The 25,441-nt window shown below is 43.3% G+C and overlaps 1 protein-coding gene across 1 annotated transcript in view; it reads left to right on the top strand.

Annotated features, from left to right (window-relative positions):
• The window catches only part of LOC138568836 (ATP-dependent translocase ABCB1-like), a 615,126-nt gene that overhangs the window by 483,384 nt on the left and 106,301 nt on the right, over nucleotides 1-25,441 (top strand). Inside the window, exon 18 of the mRNA XM_069646608.1 lies at nucleotides 22,200-22,350. Within this exon, the coding sequence (XP_069502709.1) occupies nucleotides 22,200-22,350 (151 nt within the window). The remainder of the gene's footprint in view (nucleotides 1-22,199; nucleotides 22,351-25,441) is intronic.

Genomic DNA, 25,441 nt, shown 5'->3' with positions numbered 1-25,441 from the left:
GCCATCCAAGGGGATCGAATCAAAATAGAGTCCCTGTTGGGGGAAATCCAGGTCACTGCTATCACTAGATCCCAGACAATGCTCACAATGATCTTTCAACTGCACAATGGAGTAAGGAGACCCCTGATGCTGATTATTACAGCTCAGAAGGGGGATCCAATAATTGGTAAGTTTTACCAACACATTGAGGACTATGAGAACTTTCCCCTGACGGATACCGATTACATTGGGAAAGAGGACCTAAGAGTATTGATGAAATGTCCAAAAAGGTTCTGAATTCAAGACGGTTTGTTGGTAAGGAAATCCCAAGCTGGCCATGATCAGTGGGTGGTCCCTACCTCATTCCGAAGCCTGATGTTCAGTCACGCCCATGATGCGGCCACTGCCGGTCATAGGGGGTTTCACACAACACTTGAGATCTTAAGAGAGGTTGCATACTGGCCACACATGGGGCAGGACCTCGACCAATACTTGAAGAGGTGTCTGGTGTGTGCACAATTTCAGCCAACATCCCTCACACACCGGGCGCCACTCCAAAAGAGGGGGATGACATTGCCATGGTCAGATTTGCAAATTGACTTCATAGGCCCTGTAATTTGCTCGTCTAGAGGAAACAAGTACATGTTTACCGTCACATGCTTGTTTTCCCAAGTGGGTGGAATGTCTCCCGGCCCCAAACTGCAAGGCAGAAACAGCAGCTGCCCTGATGATTAACCACATCTTTTCCCGTTTTGGTCTACCTCAAAGGATTGAGTCAGACAGAGGTAGCCACTTCACCGGTGAGGTAATGACAAAGATGTGGGAGATACTGGGGGTCAAAAGGAAGTTACATATTGCTTACCGGCCAGCTTCTTCTGGAGCAGTAGAGAGATACAACCGAACCATTGTGAGCATATTACAAAAGTCTGTGGCAGATTCTGGGCCAAGTTGGGTTATCCGATTACCTCTGGTCCTAATGGCCATCAGATCTTCCCCTTCATCTGCAACTAAAATGTCACCATTTGAGTTGATGACAGGACGCAAGATGGTGCTTCCCCAGCATTTGCTCTACAGGACCCAAGAGCAGACGTTGATAAATGCCTCCACAACTCATGAGTATGTGGAAAATTTAAGGAAACACCTTCAACATGCTTTTGCCTATGCTCAGCGGAATCTAGAAAGATCAGCTGATAGCATGAAAACCCACTACGACCTGAAGACCACCAGGAAGGAATATACTGTGGGAGACCGGGTCTATCTATACAATTTCCAAAGGAACCAGGCCAAACAGCGAAAATGTTTGCCTACATGGAAGGGACCGTTTGAAATTATAGGCAAGGTCTCCCCAGTAGCGTATAAGATCCGCATCCCCAAAGGTAGTCTGGCGGAAGGGGAAGACAAGTGGGTACATATAAATCAGCTAAAGTGTTGCCATCCCAGGCACACACTGCAGCAACTGGAGGAGTCCTCCGCAATACCAGAGGGGACCGCTCCAGATTAATTCAGTCCCCATCCTAAAATATCCCACATATAGTCTCTAAAATATTATGATTTGAAAATAAAAATGTTTCATGTTATATCTTGTTTTAAAATAAGACTGCAAAATGTATTCTGATGTATAAAATGTATATGCCGCCCCACTATATCAATAGTGGTGGAAAAATGTCTAGGGATGTGTATTGCCGCTTTGCTTTGTCGTCCTAGGAGAAAGAAAACCTGGAGACTGACCACGGAAGGCGACCTGGGGACTGGGAGCGAAGATCCGAGGGGACCGGGGTACCGCCCAATCCTCCCATCAGGACCAGCAAGGAGAACTGATTGATCGACTGGAGGGAGTAAAAGATGCTGAACTGTGCCATCTACGGAATTGGAAGAAGATGAGGCGAACATCCCAGATCTTGCAAGTTCCATCAGTGAAAGGTCAGAATGGCCATCGCAAGAGAGGGGGTTGTGGGATGTTTTTACCCACGCATCCAAGCCCTACCATAAAACTGTGCATTACTGGCATTGAAAACATCATGATGGCCAGAACTCCCCAGAGAGTGCACAGGGAAAACATGAAGAATAGGCTGCACCCATTTTTGCCTATGCTGTGAGCACAGGAGGGCACTGCCTAAAACCACCATTGGGCTACACACAAAGTAGCCTGAAACCATTGGGAATGGCAATGCTGATTGCCAAAAGCAACCCAGAACTGTGGGGAATTCATTTTCTTAATGTCAAAAATGGATGCAATACTGGTGCTCACCACTATCAGAAAGCCGGCATTTTAAAACCACCAGACTTTTGTGTAAAACTGAACAAATGAACCCAAACAAGGCCAAGGAAAGACTTGCTAAGAGGTGGATAAAATGTAAAACTATATTCTGAAATGACTTGAAGTAAGTAATTATTTAATGTATATATAAAAAATAGCTGGGGATGTCAGCAGCTTAAGTGAATTTGGATTTAAAGCCACTAAAATCGAAATGTTTAGAATAAATGAGTGACCTACTTGTGAGTGTCACATAGGTTGCAATTGTTTAAATGTCATAGTTTTGAATTTACAATCAGCATTCTAGCTGCATGTGCAAACATTGTAAATTGGTTTTGAATGTAGAAAACTGGGAACTAAAGTGACATTTAGCTGAATTCTGCCTGACAACTACCCCCGACAGGAGTTGAACTGTCTCAACAACTCTTCCCAGGTCTGGCTGCATTCTGCTGCCCCTGCCAAAAGGAGACGACACCTCTCTGATTGGATTAGGGGAGGAGCACCTGGGGACTACAGGAAACTAAACAAAGCACTGTCCCTGGCTCAGGCAAATGTTATATTGGGGGGGGTCGTAATATGGCTTCCTCTTGGGAGAAACTGGGAGGGGCAGTGCCTGTGAGAGCAAGCTGAGCTTGGGGGAAGTGGATAAACCAGAAATTCCACCATATGCTTTGGAAAACCACACCCCTTTGGGGCCAGAGCATGATTTTAAAAAGATGGATAATTCATAGTGCGGACTTGTAAAAATTATATAAATAACATCATCATTCTTGTGATCTTTCTGTGCACATTTTAAGAGGTGTTAGGACCCTGTGGTATGTTCTTGGGGATAGTAGCAGAAAAAAAGGTTGTTACTCCAAATGTATGCATGTAAAAAATCTGAAACGTTATCATCTGAAACCCATATCCCTGGTGCACATTTGTGTAAAATCTGGAAAGGTTTAGAGGTTGTTATCTGGATGAAAAGGGGAGAATTTTGTCATAAGTGGACACGACATCGTACAAAGACAGGGATCGGATGGTTTGGTGCTACAGAAAATATGTTAACTAGACCTATAATATTAGAAAAATGGTACATAGATAAATATGTATTTGGGTCAGAAATAGATTTGTGTGCAATTTGACAAGGGGAGGTTCCTCTGACCATAAAACGGCATCACTCTGACACTCCATTTCTTTCCCCCAATCAAGGGAGAGAGGAAAGCTTGGCCAATGATAAGTGAGAGGGGCAGGCTTAGCTAGGCCCAGGCACACACCCATTTTCAAAACACATAAAAAGGAACATTGAAACCCAGGGAGGGAAATTCACTTTCCACTTTCTTGCGGGATGCTTTGCCGGGAGACTTCACACTTCACATCCAGTGATCCAGACTTCAAATCCATCAATCTCCAGAGACCAGAAATTAACTCCAGAATTTGTAGCAGAGAGGCCTGAATCCACAAGCTGAATCCTCTTCAGCAGGCCTCAAAACCAGCCAAACTATTCAACAGCCGGGCGAGCTGTTTGAATTCTTTGCCAAGAACTTTTGCAAGAACATGTAGCAGTATCCAGAAATCAGTGCTGTATACGGAACCAGAGAGAACCAGAGACCAGATTGCTGTGAAGAACTGCTAGCAGAAGTCCAGCCAATCCTGACCCGATCAGTGACAAAGTCGCATCCCTGTCCAAAATCTAGTGAGTACCCAGCTAGCACTGTGCCAAAACCATTCTCTTAGTATAAAATAATCTAATCCAAACTATTTTAGCCTATTAGAACTGCCTCCTAGAATCGTGTCATTCTGTAATCTTTAAAACTGAAAACTGTCATCTGTCATTCTGTGCTTTAAAATTTCAAATCCGAAAAACTACCTTTACTAAATCGGCCGTATCTCCGGAACCGTTTGTGCTAGGAGCGAGTTTTAACTGTCATCTTAAAGCTAATATGCTAAGCTTTCAATCAACTTTCTAATCCTTACAGTGCCTCTGTAATTGCGCTCGACGCACGTGACTAAATTTGCAGCAATTTGACATTTTGCTTAATTTCAGCCACGTGTAAAAATATTTGTCCTTGCTTTCCTTGCTGAAATTCGTGTGCAACCTGACAATCATTCATAGAGCATTGCTCAAGTGATCCTGAATTAATTTAAGTATCTCTCACTCACCCTGAACCTCCTATAGGGAATTAAAAGCCTTTTTAGCATATTTTTCACTTAATTGCAACCACATCAAAGTATTTTGCCTGTGTTTAAAACTCTTATCTGTTTTCCTCTAAGCTTGCTAGGGAGGAACTGAATTATATTTGATTGCATTCTTGAGAACTGTGTGCTTTCCTCCCATCTCTTTACCTTGAATAGAGGAGGGGGGGTGAATTGTCAAAGAAAAGTGATTACATTGTCTTTTGTTGAAGTCATATCAAGTTTATTTTCTGTACTACAATTTTCATTCATCATTGCATTGTCCTTGAAGCCCTAAAAGCATTCTCAGCTACTTTATCCTCTCTATATCACTTCTAAGCCATCAAAAAGAGTGTATCACTGTAACATTATCCATTGTTGATCACTATCATCCTCACAAGTGTGCTATCAAATATTAATTTACTATAAAAGTGTGATAGATATATATTGTTTCATTTTCAAATAAACCTTTTAATTTGCAAAACAAACCTACTTCTTGGCTCAGTGGGGTCAGGGGGATTCTAAGAGAGGGGTGTTATATAAGGGTTGTCATCCAGAGTAAACAAACTGGACATAAAAATATATCAATAAGGATTTCCCTCAGCATCCCAGACTAGGCATTGACTTAGCTGTAGTGTTGAATTGAATCCGCTTACAAAGTGGGGGCTCGTAGCCGGAGATTCTGGATTAGAATTACCACTTGTGCAGCTTAATACAGTGTGCCAATTGACCGGATACACATATCCGGTTAGATCACCACGCTGTTTTACACTGTGAAAGCACTCCTCAAAGGAACGCTCTAAGGAACCGGTCTGTTTTGCAAAATAAAATACAAACTTCTGTAAGTCAGGAAGGAACTAAAATTCCAGAATGATGACACTGGTAGACATCGAAATAGCCAGAGAGCACTTCTTATATAAACTATTTGTGAGAGGTGAATGGACTGAACAGGGCCAGGATGTGTGGTTGCAGGCAATCACACAAAAGGTCACGGCAACTGGGTTAGATAACTGGAGAGATCAGGGTCCCTTACATGTGGCCCAGAGCAAACTATACATGGCTCCTAAAGATAAAGATGAACACGACAAGATGGTTAGGATAGCAGCATATTTGTATCTATATATGGGAGCCAGGCAGGACAAATGTGCTGAAGGCCAAGATCTGGCAAGTAGGCAACTGTTGGCATTAGAGAAGGCCCAATCTGACCTGGTCTCTTCTGAGCAGAGGCTGCAGAGGAGCCAGGAGTCAGAAAATGATAGTAGGCAGTATATCATTAAAATAAAAGAGGACATGTATATACTGCAACAGGAAAAGAGAGACCAGGATACCAGAATTCTGGCTTTGCAGAAGGGGCACCAAGACAGTTTGGACTCCTTACTGCAGAGCCAGAAAAAGCTGGAGCAACAGATCAATTTCAACAGGGCATGCACAGAGCAGGTAGCCACCCTGCAAATCCAACTAGACAGAGAGAAAGAGGAAAGCAATAAAATGATTTTGAAAGACCTGGATACCCAGGCAGAGTTTGATGAAGAACGCCAGAAAGCTGGTGCCTTTCAAAGGCAGAGGGATGAATTGGCGTCACAAATGCAGGCTCTTGGTCAGGAAAGGGATACCTTAGGCCAGGAAGTCTGCCATTTAAAAAGAAAAATTGAAGAAAATCACTCGGGCCCTCCAGGGGCTGGGTGACCTCCAAAAAGAGCATCAGGGCTTGCTAGATCACACCAGGAGGGTGGAGGAGGCTCTGGCAAGAAAGGAGCAGGCCAGTAGAAATGGGACTCAGGAGGTAACTCTCCTGCAGCAGAGACTGGCCCAGTACTCTAGGACCAATCAGGAGGCACAGAGAGAAAATTAGGCTCTCTGTCAGCACAATGATAGGCCATGCAGGAGAGACTGATAGAGTCTAGTAAGGCCTTAACTGAGGAACTGAAAGCGCAGGCTCTTGCATTGCAACAGGGAGCAGGGGCTGACAGAGATGAAGTTTGCTGGGAAAGGGAAACACCTGAGCATAACCTCAGAAGCCCTAGTACCAGAGGCCTTCATCTTTCTCAGTCCCTGGACTCTGCCACCCCCATGTCCCCTGGCGCGCATGAGCACAGGGCCACAGGAATGGCAGATTACTATCCAGCCAAAAGTATGGGGCTCATAGGCCAGTTCCACCCAGGAATGGATGGGCGGGCACCCGGGTATGGGCACCTAAGTACAGTGCAATTTAGTGGGGAACCCCAGGAAATTAGGCCTCCTAAGGACATCCTAAAAACCTCTGCCCAGTTAGGTCACTGGGGCGGGTACCCATCAAATCCTGGTAGCAAGGAGGGATCTGAAGACTCCTCTGAGTGTCACAGGACACAGGAGACCAGGTCCCCACATTCTGCCAGCTATTCCCAGGCTCGCAGAATCCGGGAAAACCTGGAAGATCAGATGGGAGCAGTGCTTCTGAATCAGAGGATGAATAGACCAGGGTTACCCGAACCAAAAAGGCCAATAAGGTGAAAAGGGCCTTGCTTAAGGACCCCTTAAAACAGATTAAGGCAATCCGGAGTGTCATCACGCCTTATCATAAGAACGCCAAGTATTCTGTTTGGGAACACTTGGAGCTCTATGAGCAAATGATGGAGACTTTCCATTTGAAGAACAGCAGTAGCTGCATCCAGTACGTCAAATGGACATTCTCCCCTGAATACTCCAGTTTCTTTGCGGGGCTGGAGGACCAAAACCATTCAAGATGGTCCATATATAGGGAGGCCATCTTGAAAACATTTTCTGTATATAGAAATCCCCAAGAGGCTCGCAAGGCAGCCTACAATTTGCAATGTGGGGAGGATCAGGCCCCACAAGAATTTGTGTAAGAATTGAAGCGTGCCTTTGCGCAGACTACCAGAAGGGTGCGCACGGACAGCAGAGAATTCATCAACACATTTTTCCATGATCCTCCCAAGTACATAATGACCCAGCTCGTGAGAGATTTTCACGAGAAAATATCTTTAGACTGGGTCATTGAGCAAGCCACCCGGATCTATGAGGTGCAGAAGCCCATAGAAAATAAAAGTAATGCGCAGAAAAACCCCAAAACCAACAGCACCCCTGCTGCTGCCAAGGTGGCGGAGGTAAAGGTTGCCCCTGTTTTAGATTTGGAGATGGGGGAACCTAAAAACCTGCCTGCACCAAATAGTACACAGCCCAGAAGGCCCTTGGGCCAGTCACAGACAGGGAGTCCAGGAGGCAGTCCCACAAATGGGGTCCCTCGCTCCCCTGATTATGTAAGTCCCCGCTACAAGGGAAACCGACCCATCCTGGGTTATGTGTGGACTCCTCCAGCCCAAGGGGGGGTCCAGTCAAGCAGCTAACCCAGAGAACTTCCCTCCAAACTTCCCCCAGGAGGGCAGAAATTCACCAAATCCTGGGCAGAACTTTTTCCCCAGGTATCCACCCAATTCCCAACCCCAAAACCATCCATCCTTCTTTCCCCAATTCCCTGAGCCCAGACAACCTAATCCAGGAGAGGGGAGGCCAAGAGTGGAGGGGTACCCAAATCTTCCCAACCCGGGGTATTACCAGAGAAGGGATAGCTACCCTTCCCGGGATCAGCCCAGGGGAGAAAATAGAGCCCCGTATCAGCCTGAGCGGGTTTCACAACTTGAGCGGCATGTACAATTTTGGCACAGGATTTGGGCCGCATGCTGAGGGCCCAACAGAACCCTCAGATGGGCATGCTGGCACAGAATGCCCCAAACTCTGGACCTAGTGCTCCAGAACAATGACGGGGGCAGCACCCTGATAACCCACTGGTTCCCAGGCAGGAGGTACAAGGGGGAGGAGGGTGTAAAGCCTTGGAGGAAGCTTCCTTCCCAAATTGTAAACAGCCCCTGGAAAACCAGGAACCGGAAACAAAATCTCCTACCCCTGAAAGTCTGCCACCCAAGGAACAGAGGGGAGGTAGGAGAAACAAAGTACGCAAACAGACCCATTTTGTGGAGGAGGTACAGGTCTTCCAATTTGAGGGAGAGGGATCCTCAGAGGATCCTTGGGAAAGGATCTTCTCCTTCAGAGATGGGGGAACTCCTCCCAAGGAAAAATGGGTCCCAAGGGATTTCAACCCAGACTGGGTAGATGGGGGGATTGAGCTGTCACCGCCCATCATTCTATCCCAGAACCAACAATACCAAAATCCCATGGGTCAAACCTATCCTGATGACTGCCTCCAAAAAGGGGGGGGGCAGCCCAGAACCCGAAACCATTTCCAGTTGCCAACTTTTTCTTTCAGATTCCCCAGGCTCTCCACAGAATTCTGCCAAAATCTCTTCTCTTGCCAAGTACAAAACCAGAAAATTAGCCCAGCAGTTGTCCAAAAATGTGCATCATCTGTGCCCCCTTGAGGAGAAGGAGGGAAGATACTATGCCCCGGTACAAGTACAGGGGCAGGGTACAATTTTGGCACTGGTGGACACTGGATCCCAAGCTACCCTTCTGTCCAAAAGGGCCTTTGATGAACTAAATGTAGGAAGGGGGAAGAATTACCCTATTCCTCTCACCTCTCTTCCTGGACAACTGCAGAACTTTGACGGGAAGGAAATTCCTGTCAAGGAGACTGCAGATTTGGACATCAAAATTGGGCGACACAAGGTGAAACACCCGGTCATAGTAGTGACTCCATAGGGCACCCCTTGTTTACTAGGGAATGACCTCCTGAGAAGGTTGTCACCCCTAATAGATTGCGTGAACAAGGTCCGCTGGACCCAGACTAGCCGACCAATAAAATTAAAAGAGTGTCAACCATGTTAGTTTAAATGGCACCTTCCACATGTTTGAACAAAAATCGGACCAAGTAGAATTTCACTTACAGAACAACCAAATTCCAGACGTGACAGTAATAGCAGTAGGACAACAGACTGGTGATGGGGGGTCCTCTCTATTTCTGAAAATCAACCTTCCTTCCAGTTTAAGGTGGTATTCCACACTGGAAGGAAACACTCTGAAATTCTTTACCAATCAACAATCAGACACTCCCACTCCTATAGTCCAGAAAGATGTGAAATCAGCTCAGAGCCTGGCTGATATTCAGCAAATTGGAGAGCAGTTGTTCATCCCTGTTCAGTTAAATGATAGGAATGACTCTGTTCTCGCCCGAGTGTGTGTGAACAACGTTAAGAGCTTCATCAGCGAAGCCATGTTCTGTAAACTCGCAAAAGATCCAGCCATTTCCACATTCAAACCGATAGACAAATGGGAAATGGATCTGGAAACACCCAATTCCAAACATCTCCTGCCAAGCAGGTGTATGCTCAAAATCTCCATTGGCAACAAGAGCATAGTCAATAATTGTTAGGTTGTGCGAGACGTCACTGCCGCCTTTTACTTAGGCAGTGACATTCTAAATCGCTTCGCCATTAGTTTGGACCTAATAAACTTCAAAGCTTGGTCCCGATTAGCCGATAATCCCATGGGCTTTGATGATCCGGAAAAAGCATTTAGGTCAGCTCAATTGCTACCTTATGCAGTTGAAATTCAAATTAAAGAGGAAGTCACCATCCCAGAAAGGACCCGACAATTCTCCTTGGAAGGGAAAGTTAAAAGAGGACAAACATTGAAAAACCATGATGCTTATATTCATCTAAATGCTTCTCTCCAACAGCAAGGGTTAGGGGTAAACCCAACACCATTAGTCAACATAGAACATGACACCATTCCAATAGAGGTGGATAACAGCGACTTAAAGAGTATTACTCTAGCCGCAGGCACCATTATTGGAATGGCGGTTGATGACCGACATTTCTCCATTGATTTAGGAAATGAACTGTTAGGACCAATCCCCAAGGACTGTTTTGACAGTGACAGTGAGGACAATACAAAACCAGGCAGGATTTTCTCCCGGCATGGGGGGAACTTCCTGGTGTACACTTCTTGCCCTTATGGCAAAGAAGATGTGACTTGTGACTTCAGAGGGGACGAGATGATTTTTCACATCCATGAGGGCTGCCTTTCCCACCTGAAGCCTCCGGTCCAAATCAGCACTCTGACCAGGGACTTTTCCACCCAGCTGGAGGAGGCCGCTGAGATAGCAAAACCAGAAGTCTTTCCAGGCTTCAGGCAGATGGTGGAAGAGAGAGTCAACCTAGCTGATGCCTGTGTGACTCTGGAACAGAAGCAAAAGTTGAAACAAGTTTTCTTGGAGTTCCAAGATCTCTTTGCGGTAGACTCATATGACAGTGGTTGCACCGACATCCACACAATAACAATTCCCACGGACCCTGGAATGACTCCAGTGTTTGTGAAGCAATATCGTTTGCCTCTTGCATCCATGGAGTCCCTTACTGAAATAATTAAGAACCTTGAGTCCCGGAGAATAATCTGTCCAGTCCACAGCACTTTCAATAAGCCGGTGCTGGGAATATTGAAGCCAAACGGCCAGTGGAGACTCTGCGCCGACCTTAGGGAGCTCAACAAACGGGTCCATACTTCCCGATGGCCTCTGCCCTACATTGACCAAGGGCTGGCCCAGATCCAGGGGTCACAGGTATTCACCACAATAGACCTGACCAATGGATACTGGACCGTGCCTGTCAGTAGTGAGGACCAATACAAACTGGCTTTTACCTTTTGGGGCCAGCAGTACACATGGACCCGGACTCCCTTCGGATACCTCAACTCCGGCAATGAATTCAACATTTTCCTACATAAGGCCATGCCCGACCTGGGTGCAAGGGGTAACCTGGCTTATGTAGAGGATGTCCTCATCAAAAGTTCATCTGTGGAAGAACACATAGCGGAGATCCCTTATGTTCTGACACAGTTGAGGGCCGCCAGAGCAAAACTTTCCTTTCAGAAAGCACAGTGGTGTAGAACCCGTGTTAATTTCTTGGGGCATGAGATTACTCCTCAGTGTCTCTGTCCCAGGGAAAAGAAAGTGGAAGCACTTCAGAAACTGAAAGACCCCACAACTCTGCGGGAACTAAGGAGCCTCCTTGGACTGACTAATTACAGCAGAAAGTTCATTGAGGGCTACGCACAGATCACTAGACCCCTGATTCATCTCCTGAAAGGGGGGTCAAGTGGGAATGGGGTCCAGAACAAGCCGAGGCAGTAAGACAACTCAAAAGAAGCCTCTCACAAGCGCCTTGCCTAGCTTACCCTGTCAGAAACAAGGAGTTCTTGACGACAGTATTATACCAAAAGCATGACAAGGTCAATAAAGTAATCTCCTATGCGAGCAAAACTTTATCCTCTGTGGAGGAAAAATTCAACGATTGTGAGAAGGCACTCCTGGCAACGGTGTGGGCATTGAAGAATTACCACCCGTTTATCCAGGGGGAACACATCAGAGTGGAGACTCCACACCAGCCTCTGCAATATCTCCAAAGTGACAGAACCCGGGCCGGAAATGTAAGTAATTCCCGAATTACTTCCTGGATTCTGTCAATGCAAGGCTTTCCTCTAGAGGTCAGATATGGCCAAAACAAGAAGAGTCCCGTCGCGCAAGGTCTGGCTGACTTGCATGATTGTCCCAGAGAAAACTGTCTCGAGGACGAAAGTCTAAAAATCAAGGACAACATGGAAGCATACCTTAATTCCCCACACAAAGTCTTTGAAGAAGTGTGAGGGGATGCCCACTGTCTATGTGGATGGATGCTCTTACCATGTTGACAACAACGGAGAGAAAGAACTGGTAGCCGGCATAGGAAATGCATGGGTGAAGGAGTTTCCAGAACCCTCTGCTGGGTACAAAATTGGTCAACGAAGTAGTCAGGTGGCAGAATTGATGGCTGTACAACAAGCCATCCTCACTGCTGTCCAACATCAAATCCACAAACTGGTCATAATCACAGATTCGGATTATGTACGGAACGGGTTCGTGGAGCACCTTGTCAATTGGAAAACCAGAGGCATGTTATGTGCTAATAACAAACCCTTGAAACAGGGGAAGTTAATCCAAAACATTGATGATCTGGTCACCTCGAATGGGATGACCATCTACTGGAAAAAGATCAAGGGTCATTCCAAAGTAGAGGGACCAGACAAAACTGGAAATGACTTAGCTGATCAGTTGGCCAAAACCGGGGCCATCCAAGGGGATCGAATCGAAATAGAGTCCCTGTTGGGGGAAATCCAGGTCACTGCTATCACTAGATCCCAGACAAATGCTCACAATGATCTTTCAACTGCACAATGGAGTAAGGAGACCCCTGATGCTGATTTGATTACAGCTCCGAAGGGGGATCCAATAATTGGTAAGTTTTACCAACACATTGAGGACCCTGAGAACTTTCCCCTGACGGATACGGATTACATTGGGAAAGAGGACCTAAGAGTGTTGATGAAATGTCCAAAAAGGTTCTGAATTCAAGACGGTTTGTTGGTAAGGAAATCCAAGCTGGTCATGATCAGTGGGTGGTCCCTACCTCATTCCGAAGCCTGATGTTAAGTCACGCCCATGATGGGGCTACCACAGGTCATAGGGGGATTCACACAACACTTGAGATCTTAAGAGAGGTTGCATACTGGCCACACATGGGGCAGGACCTCGACCAATACTTGAAGGGGTGTCTGGTGCGTGCACAATTTCAGCCAACATCCCTCACACACCGGGCACCTCTCCAAAAGAGGGGGATGACACTGCCATGGTCAGATTTGCAAATCGACTTCGTAGGCCCTGTAATTCACTCATCTAGAGGAAACAAGTACATGTTTACCGTCACATGCTTGTTTACCAAGTGGGTGGAATGTCTCCTGGCCCCAAACTGCAAGGCAGAAACAGCAGTGGCCCTGATGATTAACCACATCTTTTCCCGTTTTGGTCTACCTAAAAGGATTGAGTCAGACAGAGGTAGCCACTTCACCAGTGAGGTAATGACAAAGATGTGGGAGATACTGGGGGTCAAAAGGAAGTTACATATTGCTTACCGGCCAGCTTCTTCTGGAGCAGTAGAGAGATACAACCGAACCATTGTGAGCATATTACAAAAGTTTGTGGCAGATTCTGGGCCAAGTTGGGATATCCGATTACCTCTGGTCCTAATGGCCATCAGATATACCCCTTCATCTGCAACTAAAATGTCACCATTTGAGTTGATGACCGGACGCAAGATGGTGCTTCCCCAGCATTTGCTCTACAGGACCCAAGAGCAGGCGTTGATAAATGCCTCCACAACTCATGAGTTTGTGGAGAATTTAAGGAAACACCTTCAACATGCTTTTGCCTATGCTCAGCGGAATCTAGAAAGATCAGCTGATAGCATGAAAACCCACTACGACCTGAAGTCCACCAGGAAGGAATATACTGTGGGAGACTGGGTCTATCTATACAATTTCCAAAGGAACCAGGACAAACAGCGAAAATGTTTGCCTACATGGAAGTGACCGTTTGAAATTATAGACAAGGTCTCCCCAGTAGCGTGTAAGATCCGCATCTCCAAAGGTAGTCTGGCGGAAGGGGAAGACAAGTGGGTACATATAAATCAGCTAAAGTGTTGCCATCCCAGGCACACACTGCAGCAACTGGAGGAGTCCTCTGCAATACCAGAGGGGACCGCTCCAGATTAATTCAGTCCCCATCCTAAAATATCCCACATATAGTCTCTAAAATATTATGATTTGAAAAAAAAATGTTTCATGTTATATCTTGTTTTAAAATAAGACTGCAAAATATATTCTGATGTATAAAATGTATATGCCTCCCCACTATATCAATAGTGGTGGAAAAATGTCTAGGAATGTGTATTGCCGCTTTGCTTTGTCGTCCTAGGAGAAAGAAAACCTGGAGACTGACCACGGAAGGCGACCTGGGGACCGGGAGCGAAGATCCGAGGGGCCCGGGGTACCGCCCAATCCTCCCATCAGGACCAGCAAGGAGAACTGATTGATCGACTGGAGGGAGGAAAAGATGCTGAACTGTGCCATCTACGGAATTGGAAGAAGATGAGGCGAACATCCCAGATCTTGCGAGTTCCATCAGTGAAAGATCAGAATGGCCATCACAACAGGGGAGGCTTGTGGGATGTTTTTACCCATGCATCCAAGCCCAACCATAAAACTGTGCATTACTGGCATTGAAAACATCATGATGGCCAGAACTTCCCAGAGAGTGCACAGGGAAAACATGAAGAATAGGCTGCCACCCATTGTTGCCTATGTTGTGAGCACAGGAGGGCACTGCCTAAAACCACCATTGGGCTACACACACAGTAGCCTGAAACCACTGGGAATGGCAATGCTGATTGCCAAAAGCAACCCAGAACTGTGGGGAATTCATTTTCTTAATGTCAAAAATGGATGCAATACTGGTGCTCACCACTATCAGAAAGCCGGTGTTTTAAACCACCAGACTTTTGTGTAAAACTGAACAAATGAACCCAAACAAGGCCAAGGAAAGACTTGCTAAGAGGTGGATACAATGTAAAACTATATTCTGAAATGACTTGAAGGAAGTAATTATTTAATGTATATATAAAAAATAGCTGGGGATGTCAGCAGCTTAAGTGAATTTGGATTTAAAGCCACTAAAATCGAAATGTTTAGAATAAATGAGTGACCTACTTGTGAGTGTCACATAGGTTGCAATTGTTTAAATGTCATAGTTTTGAACTTAGAATCAGCATTCTAGCTGCATGTGCAAAAATTGTAAGTTGGATTTGAATGTAGAAAACTGCCAAAAGGAGAGACACCTCTCTGATTGGAGTAGGGGAGGAGCACCTGGGGAGCACCTGGGGACTACAGGAAACTAAACAAAGCACTGTCCCTGTCTCAGGCAAATGTTATATTGGGGGGGTCGTAAAATGGCTTCCTCTTGGGAGAAACTGGAAGGGGCAGTATCTGGGAGAGCAAGCTGAGCTTGGGGGAAGTGGATAAGCCAGAAATTCCACCATGTGCTCTGGAAAACCACACCCCTTTGTGGCCAGAGCATGATTTTAAAAAGATGGATAATTCATAGTGCGGACTTGTAAAAATTATATAAATAACATCATCATTCTTGTGATTTTTCTGTGCACATTTTAAGAGGTGTTAGGACCCTGTGCTATGTTCTTGGGGATAGTAGCGGAAAAAAGGTTGTTACTCCAAATGTATGCAAATTAAAAATCTGAAACTTTATCATCTGAAACCCATATCCCTGGTGCACATTTGTGTAAAATCTGGAAAGGTTTAGAGGTTGTTATATGGATGAAAAGGGGAGAATTCTGTCATAAGTGGACACAACATCGTACAAAGACAGGGATCAGATGGTTTGGTGCTACAGAAAATATGTTAACTAGAACTATAATATTAGAAAAATGGTACATAGATAAATATGTATTTGGGTCAGAAATAGATTTGTGTGAAATTAGACAAGGGGAGGTTCCTCTGACCATAAAACCTACAGCATCACTCTGACACTCCATTTCTTTCCCCCAATCAACGGAGAGAGGAAAGCTTGGCCAATGATAAGTGAGAGGGGCAGGCTTAGCTAGGCCCAGGCACACACCCATTTTCAAAACACATAAAAAGGAACATTGAAACCCAGGGAGGGACATTCACTTTCCACTTTCTTTCGGGACGCTTTGCCGGGAGACTTAGGACTTCACATCCAGAGATCCAGACTTCAAATCCATCAATCTCCAGAGACCAGAAATTAACTCCAGAATTTGTAGCAGAGAGGCCTGAATCCACAAGCTGAATCCTCTTCAGCAGGCCTCAAAACCAGCCAAACTATTCAACAGCCGGGCGAGCTGTTTGAATTCTTTGCCAAGAACTTTTGCAAGAACTTGTAGCAGTATCCAGAAAGCAGTCTGTATCCGGAACCAGAGAGAACCAGAGACCAGATCGCTGTGAAGAACTTCTAGCAGAAGTCCAGCCAATCCTGACCCGATCGGTGACGAAGTCGCATTCCTGTCCAAAATCTATTGTGAGTACCCAGCTTGCACTGTGCCAAAACCAATCTCTTAGTTTAAAATAATCTAATCCAAACTATTTTAGCCTATTAGAACTGCCTCCTAGAATCGTGTCATTCTGTCATCTTTAAAACTGAAAACTCTCATCTGTCATTCTGAGCTTTAAAATTTCAAATCCGAAAAACTACCTTTACTAAATCGGCAGTATCTCCGGAACCGTTTGTGCTAGGAGCGAGTTTGAACTGTCATCTTAATGCTAAGCTTTCCAACCAGCCTAGAACTTTCTACTCCTTACAGTGCCTCTGTAATTGTGCTCGACGCACGTGACTATATTTGCAGCGATTTGACATTTTGCTTAATTTCAGCCACGTGTAAAAATATTTGTCCTTGCTTTCCTTGCTGAAATTCGTGTGCAACCTGACAATCATTCATAGAGCATTGCTCAAGTGATCCTGAATTAATTTAAGTATCTCTCACTCACCCTGAACCTCCTATAGGGAATTAAAAGCCTTTTAGCATATTTTTCACTTAATTGCAACCACATCAAAGTATTTTGCCTGTGTTTAAAACTCCTACCTGTTTTCCTCTAAGCTTGCTAGGGGGGAACTGAATTATATTTGATTGCATTCCTGAGAACTGTGTGCTTTCCTCCCATCTCTTTACCTTGAATAGAGGAGGGGGGTTGAATTGTCAAAGAAAAGTGATAACATTGTCTTTTGTTGAAGTCATATCAAGTTTATTTTCTGTACTGCATTTTCATTCATCATTGCATTGTCCTTGAAGCCCTAAAATCATTCTCAGCTACTTTATCCTCTCTATATCACTTCTAAGCCATCAAAAAGAGTGTATCACTGTAACATTATCCATTGTTGATCACTATCATCCTCACAAGTGTGCTATCAAATATTAATTTACTATAAAAGTGTGATAGATATATATTGTTTCATTTTCAAATAAACCTTTTAATTTGCAAAACAAACCTACTTCTTGGCTCAGTGGGGTCAGGGGGATTCTAAGAGAGGGGTGTTATATAAGGGTTGTCATCCAGAGTAAACAAACTGGACATAAAAATATATCAATAAGGGTTTCCCTCAGCATCCCAGACTAGGCATTGACTTAGCTGTAGTGTTGAATTGAATCCGCTTACAACATGGGGCAATAAATGCCACTCAAACACACAATTAATTTGTATACATGATGATTAACTCTAATGTTATTGTCATTTTTTTGGTGCTTTTGTTTCTTTCTTCCTTACTTTTGTTTCCCTGCACATGCCTCTAATATGTATGGACTGTGCATTTTTCTATGTATTTTTTCCATTAAAACAAGTGTATGGTAAGTTTTCAATTGTTACCTATTTATTCCATGTTTAACATTACTCAACACTTTCATAAGGTAGTATTAATTATTTTAATATTGTAAATTACCAGATGAAAAATATTTTACTTCTATGGTGCATGCTGCAACCATTGCCTATATGTATGTATGTATGATTAGGTCCCTCTACTAACAACAACAGTTGAATATAATGATTTGTTTACATGAGAACAATCTTTGATACATTAAGTAGTTCATGATAGTCCTTCTAATCACCCCTAACATCTTGTTTCCAAAATTATAAACTAAACTCCTGGTAGGGATTGTTTGTTAACAATAATGTAATATGTGATGTTATCAGTGATGTCATCAATTACATTTGTGATGTCATCTTTCATGTCCTGGGTGTTAGTCTTACCAGTGCACAGTGGTGGTGCGAGTTATGGTTGCTTTGCTCACCATAACTGGTGAATTTCTGAGGTTTTTCAGTTTTACTTGTAACCATTACGTCCCTTTAACAATGTTGTTTCATTACATTTAATAGGTTTTTATTAGTGCAACTTAACCATAAAGTTCCTTTAACAAAGTTTTTTTAGTCAATTGTATAGGTTTTCATTAGTGCAACTTAACCATAACGTCCCTTTAACAACGTTTTTTTTCTCAGTGAATTACATGGGTTTTTACCAGTGCACATCTATATCCTGCAACTTGCTAATATCATACTTAACCCAATATAGCAACATTTTTCTCTAATTTACAAAGTTTCACCTTAGAACTCTACCATTCCCCACCTTTTAAAACTTCTATACACTTTTTGCAACTTTTCTACTGTTTTGTGTGAATCGACATCCGCAAATGTCTAACTTCATCATGGATTTTTTGGACAGTGTCACATGACCTTGTGCATGTGTGTGGCATGAGGACATGTTCACAAACATGTCCGCACTTCGCGAACGGGTCTGTGCTATGCGAACGGCTCAGAACTGCATTTTCTACTGATCTGGGAGCTTTCAATCTCAAAATGTACCCTTGCACAGCTCCTACAATTATTCTTACTCATTATCCATTAACAATCTAACACAAAAGCACATATTTGGTGAATATTAGTAAAACTGCTATGCATCTTAAAAATGGAATCAGCTTTTACATTCCCTCCTCCCAAAGAGTCACCACCACCAACAGCTGGAGAACCTACACAACAGAAAAAGTCCAGTACTTCCAAATACAATGAAGAGGACCAAGAAGATGAGGTAGAGGAAGTGCCTACCCCTAGCACCCTGAGAGAATCATGGGTGTAGCAGTTCCTTACCACTGTCGGGAATCTACCAAAGGCTAAAGCTATAAAAATAGAATGCAGTGAGTTGTACTCAGTTGCAGACTACCTGTACAGCACACCTACGGGACCACCTTCATGCGCCACCACACCAAATCCAACCACTGCAATGCTCTCAGAACGGATGTTCCTTTCTTAGCAAGCAGTAGATTGCTTTCCTTCACCTCATCTTCCTCAACCAATACTGTAAACACACAACCTACTTCTGTGGGACACAAAATCCCAACAGCTACCTTGCAAGTGATAAAAGAGGATGTTGATCCATTTCCTTTGAAGACAACATTACTCAGTATATACTGCAAGACAGCACATTTCACGGGGGAGCAAAGCGAGTCCCTCCACTCGGGCTGCATGCCATTAAACATCATGTCTGCTACCCTGACAGGGAGTAAAAGCTATTTGCATCCCAGGATTTACCCATCTCCAGTTGGAGAAAACAAACGACAGAAAAAATGGGCGTAAATGGACTATATCCCTTTTCGGGTGACGGCGGCCATGGAAAACATGTTCAAAATTGGCTAGCGTCATTTGTCCTTTTTCTATTTTAAAGGTGGCAGCCATTTATTTAAAACCTTATATACACATTTGCGCCCGGGAAATGCAGATTGAGATCGGTCAATGTGCCTTTCCCCGTGCGAATGGATGTATTCACATTCTCTGTTCTGCAAAGCCAGGTGGATGTTCTTCAGCATAGTCAGGTTTTTCTTCCTTTTTATTTGTAGGTGGAGATGAAATGCAAACAATCATTTGAGCTTCTCTGATCGGCAAAGCTATTAATGACATATTGGAAGAATGTTCACTTCCTGATTCAGTGCATGTATCTATCTGAAAGATTTTAAGAACACCGACAATCACATTAACAAAACATGTACCTTCAGCCAGAGAAACCACTGCAGCCTTTCTGAAAAAAGATACAAACATGTCTGAAGAACAGAGGAAGTAGAGGGGTAGGGCGGGCACTAAGTGTGAGATCATTAATTTGGCCTGAATTCCATTTTGAAAAACATATGTCCTGGATACTATTTTTTATTGAACCCTCTGTTAATCTGACCCTTCATTTTGCTTTAATATTGGCTTCAGAACTGGAATCGTTGATAAGCACACTTGCTAACATCCACCTACTCATCCCTGAACACATTTGGCTTGCAATATAAAACTTGCAACCAATTTTAGTGGGAATCCACAATACAAGGTGGAGATTAGTGAATGCATTGCAACGACACGCTGTATTTTGAATGAGCATTGAACTCGATAATTTCCAAAAGTGCACGACAAATAAAATGCTCGGATGTCCAAAGGACCTGACGACAGCAGAGGACTTACTACTGCACCCCTCAAATTGAGACATATGTATGTACTTTTGGCAAACCAAGATCACAATCCAAAAGGCAGTCTAATGCTCAAATGGTAAAACAGCAAGTGAAGTTATTAACCATATAAAAACAACTACATATTTGTATTGTATAGTACTGATTTTTCGCTTTATATTAGCCTTCTCCATTTAGGGTGCTAAGAAGGGAGGTGCCGGGGGTCATAGCAAGAAGGAGGGAATGAGGAGGCCTTTACCTAATGGGGACAAAGATGTATGCGACAACGTTTACAGCAAAATATTGCCACGTTGCGTTTCCTTATCCATCACATTAAAGTCAATTTCAGAGTGGAATCAGATCCATTCAAGGGCACTGGGTTAGAGTTGCCTCTCTTAGCTGGTGTGGATAGCCTTCTTTTGTTTCTACCTGCTAGCACGTGATGTACCTTCCATTCGCCTCAGTGCTTTTGCTAGGTCATCCCAGATCGCTGCAGTAAGGATTGCAAGCCTTCTGGAAACGTGCATCAAATTCTTAATTCCTGGCAGAGTGCAGCAGAGTTTTATTGTCTGGATGTTTAATGGTGGTTTACCAGTTCGCTACTATCTCTTGAGGTCCAATAAAAACTGTGCTGCCCCACTTAATACTAGTTATGTATCTTTTTGTTGTTTTCCTGTTTAATTTATAGACATACATGTAGTCTATTACAACTGTGCAGTATAAAAAGGACTAACGTTGTTTTTTTTTTCCCACCAAATTCACCTTTTGGTGAAATTCCAGCAGAGAGTATTTTCTTTTGAAAATGAAGTTAGTGTTGGATGTCACAAGTGTCTGCATTGCCCTGGGAGTACACACACAAATCAATGTTGAGTAGCAAAGGATTAGAACATAATACTTTGTAATATGGTTGTGTACACAGGGTTAACTGGATGTTAAATGGCACATGCATGTGCACAATGTATTTAGGAGACACATATGTGCATTATTTCGTGCTTATAAGTGTAACTTTAACTAAATCCTGTGTAACTGGCGCTACTGGTATGGTAATATTATGTGATATGCAGAATTTTAACTTCCAAGGGTTCTCAATTGTTTCACATTTTAATATAATTTCCCAGAAGAGTTACTGGTTTAAGTAGCTTCATCTTTTGATTCCCCTTAAGATATGGCCTGGTATTGTAATTGTCTATGACAGTGAAAGCTCTTATCAACACTAGAATCTGTTATGTAAACTTTAAAGATCGCAAAACATAAGCAAAAAAAATAAAGCATTGCTGGAGGGCTTTACTAAGGGTTAAAATGAGGTGGGGACCTTGCTTGATCTAGCCAATGCCCGATACATTGCAAGGGCACTGTGGCCATTAGCATTCCATAATAATGCTTTGGTGATCAATTTGTGTTTTTCTTTAACTTAATAAATGTGGCTCCGAGAGAGCACTAGACGTTTTTTCATTAAATAACAAAAACATTAAAAAAATCAAATTGTGCGCCTTGGGAAAGGCATCGGAACCACCTTCCTATTTGTGGCCTTCTAGAGCTCTGCAAACCCGGCAAAATCAATGTGCTTTCAGACCGGCTGAGTCAAGTGATCTTGGTGGGTGGTAGGGGACACGCAATGGGGTGTTTGGGACAGCTGCAGTGGGCAAGGGAGGCTAAAAAGGCTGGCCGGACATGGAGCTGAGCTAATCCATTGGAACGTGGGCCATAACAACAGCGTGATGCTTGGATTATGATGGGCCCACTGATTGGCTGACCATTGCTGCATGGGAGTTAATGGCGTCTGATTCCGAGCGTGCCTGATTTTTTCTTGTTTTTTGTTGTACTATACACTGGAGTATGCCTTCAGCTATATTACATGTTCTAAAGGGTTATTTTTGTAGAACTGAGGAAATAACATTCATCCACTGCAGAGAAATGAAACACTGTTTTTAAAACGTTTTTATACTTTGATATGTTAAGTGAAATGTGTGCCACTAAATGATGTGTATTTATTATTGTAGTGTATTTTCGGCTATCGTATTTTCTGCCATGTCAATTGGACAGTCCAGTTCTATTGCTCCAGACTTTAGCAAAGCAACGGCTTCTGTTCAGAGAATTGCCAAACTTCTGGACCGACAACCACTAATAGACAGCTACAGTGAGGATGGGAAAGTACTGGTGAGTATATTCTTTGAACTGCAATATTAACATTGCATCACGACTTTGAAAATACAGCCTAAGCACCATTGGATACAACTGGTCTTTATCAGTGTATATAAGCAAATTGCTAGTGCCAGTGTTTCACAATTTGACTTCAAGTCCACCTAAGTTCTGGTTTACTAGGACCCTGCACTTCATTAATGACTTTCACATGGCTTTGTTTTCTTGCATTTTCAGCCATAATAACAAACCAATGTAAGGTTCTCCCACATATAAACTCAAAAAAAGAATTACTGGATCTCCTGTTGGTGGCACCACACTTTTGCTGGCCAGTACAAAAAAATAGTAAGTTGGACGAACCAAATCATTTGACCTGGGCCTAACCAAACACTGTGGCAACCCCAGATTTCACACACAAAAAGAAGACACGGAAATATGACATTTACTGAACACAGACAACCATGCAAATATGTTATGTTATGTTATTTGGCATTTATGTAGCGTGCTATATATCATTGGTATGACCTCAAAGCGCTGATAGGTTGAATGCCCTCAGGGACCACAGTCCAGGTCAGTAGAGAGAGTAGAGGGAGTTAGTGTCGTAGGGTGTGTGGGTGCACCAGTTATGTGTGCAGCTGATGTAATAGCCTGATGGTAGCTGCATCCTAGCATTTGGTGTGGTGGTGAAGATAGGAGTATAGGGAGACAAAGTTATAAAGCCGATACTAGAGGAGTGTGGTGTGTAGGGTATTTTGTGGAGATTTGGGGCCTGACGGTATTTTATTACCGCCGAGAAATAACTTAGCAATAATCACTCTTTGTATTCAGATTTGGCCATGTGCAACAATAATACAATGGACATGCATTATTTCAGCACCCAGACCTGCATATTTGGTATACGTGGTTGGTGGTATTTTGGTGAGCATAATTCCCTTGTTTTATTTGTGGCCCCAATGTCCAGAATCCCTTATCTTCGCTTAGATTTTTCGTGTGATCACTAGAGAGACCTCAGACCTGCATTCTAGGGAAACCACAATTTCCAGGGATAGTGTTGGTGCGCCACCATGGGCAAACTCACTGACTTATTTACGACAGAGAGCTATATGTGGTAGTCTTGTGGTAATTTCCACTACCTTATATACGGTAGGGAGCTATGTTCAGAGAGTCTCTCTTCCCGTTGGCTCATGTACCTCCAACAAGTTATACTACAGTCATTCACAATTATTCATACTGATTCTGACATACACACATCTGTCTTAAAATGACCATTGCACTGTTTAAAAATCTCCCCACATCATTGGCATTGTAATGGTAAATAGAAAATAAACCACCCGTCTGTTTTCAAATATTTTCTGTATTATAAAATTTACATTTAGGCATGATCTCATTTTTTACAGCAATAAAAGGGAACAATCAAAGCATTTTCAATGACACACTGCAATTATAGTGGCGGAGAACAGAACTTAAATTGCAACATTAGCACTTGATAAAGACACGCACGGGACTTTCATTTTTCTAAACTGACTGCATACTTTCGTGCACACACACAGCTCCCCCAGTTAGGTAATTACCTTATCTGTTCAGATTCTTCTCTCTGTGAATGTGGCTCTCTTGGCGTAACTCCAATAAAAAGGAACGCTTGCCTTCTCAAGCCGGGGTCATTGCCTGGAATTCTCAGCTTTTTCAGATAGGACTGCCTCTGCCAGTGGAAAGGTAATTCTTTCAGCTTTCCCCAGTCTCGACTGCAGCAGGACACCCCCACAGCCAGGTCTTCTCCCCAGTAGTGCAGAAAGATGTCTGCCTCTCTTTTTCCCTGCTACTGCCCACTAAAACTTTCCTCTCAGCCCTCTTTATGACGTGTTCCAATGAAATCCATCATCTCTCATCCTCCTACTTTTAAACAATAGCTTCGCTTATACATTTGCAATTGTTGCAAATCTGACTTCCTTCCTCCTGCAGTTACTGTGCACAACAACACGGATAATCATGCAGAGAAGAGAGGAAAAATCTGCACACTCATTTAACTGGTTTTCAAAATATGCCTAATTCTGCAGTAGAGAACACATTTTATTAGTGAGTTATAATAAAATAAGGTTTTATTAGTCAGGTTAATGGTTAATATGTTAGCTGTTAATTTTCAAATGTGTCTCTAGCAATATAGGCATTTCAGGTGAAAAATAGTGTGCATTTTTAAATGAACACGTGTGCTTTTAACTGTAAAAATAGCTTTGCATCTTATATGTTAAAATCGTTTTTTGACTGAATAGCCTGTCTTTCCTTGTTAATCTGCTAACCCATATAGCAATGCACCGCACCCTTGTGGTGGTGCTGCAAAAAAAAAAAATGCTACTTGTGCAGTAGTGCTGTAATGCTACTTGTGCAGTAGTGCTGAAAAAAAAATGCTACTTGTGCAGTAGTGCTGTAATGCTACTTGTGCAGTAGTGCTGTAATGCTACTTGTGCTGTAGTGCTGTACTCTGTGCTGTAACGTGCCAAATATCCTTGTTAAATTATTTTCTGACACCAATTTGTCTATGGCTTGTATCATTTTTCCATGTTTAAGTGGCTTTTTGTTGTATGTAACCATGCCTCTTGCTTTCCAACCAGGCAAATATTCCACAAAGCTATTCCGTGCATAGTCAGAATCAGTCACCAGGACAATTTCACTGAACTTTTTATCAACTGCAGTCGCAATTGCTTTATAGATGGCTGCCAATTCCGCCACCTGACTGCTCCTATCTCCAATCCTCATCCCTATACTAGGAACGCCTTCACATTTCAACCAGACATTTCCTATTCCTGCCACTAATTGTTTATTACTGTCATTTTCAATGTGAAAAGCACAACCATCCACATATACAGTTGGCAAATCCTTGCATGTTTTTTCATCAAAAGCTTTGTGTGGTGATTGTTCAAATTCCTGTAAACTAGCTTCCACATCCATTTCATTTGTTATTTGTTCAGCTGCACAGTCATGTAAGTCAGCTAACCCTTGAGCAATTGGGCTCTTTTTATTTTGTCCATATCTTACTTCTACGGGAAAACCTTGTAATGCCAGCGTCCATGAAGTGATTCTGGATTGCGCTAGATTGCCTGATCTAATT

Source organism: Ambystoma mexicanum, chromosome 2q, assembly GCF_040938575.1.
Source record: "Ambystoma mexicanum isolate Mex_15411 chromosome 2q, UKY_AmexF1_1, whole genome shotgun sequence".
NCBI classification, from domain to species: Eukaryota; Metazoa; Chordata; class Amphibia; order Caudata; family Ambystomatidae; genus Ambystoma; species Ambystoma mexicanum.
Note: the sequence above shows the minus strand (reverse complement) of the source record. Positions and strands in the feature narration are given on the sequence as shown.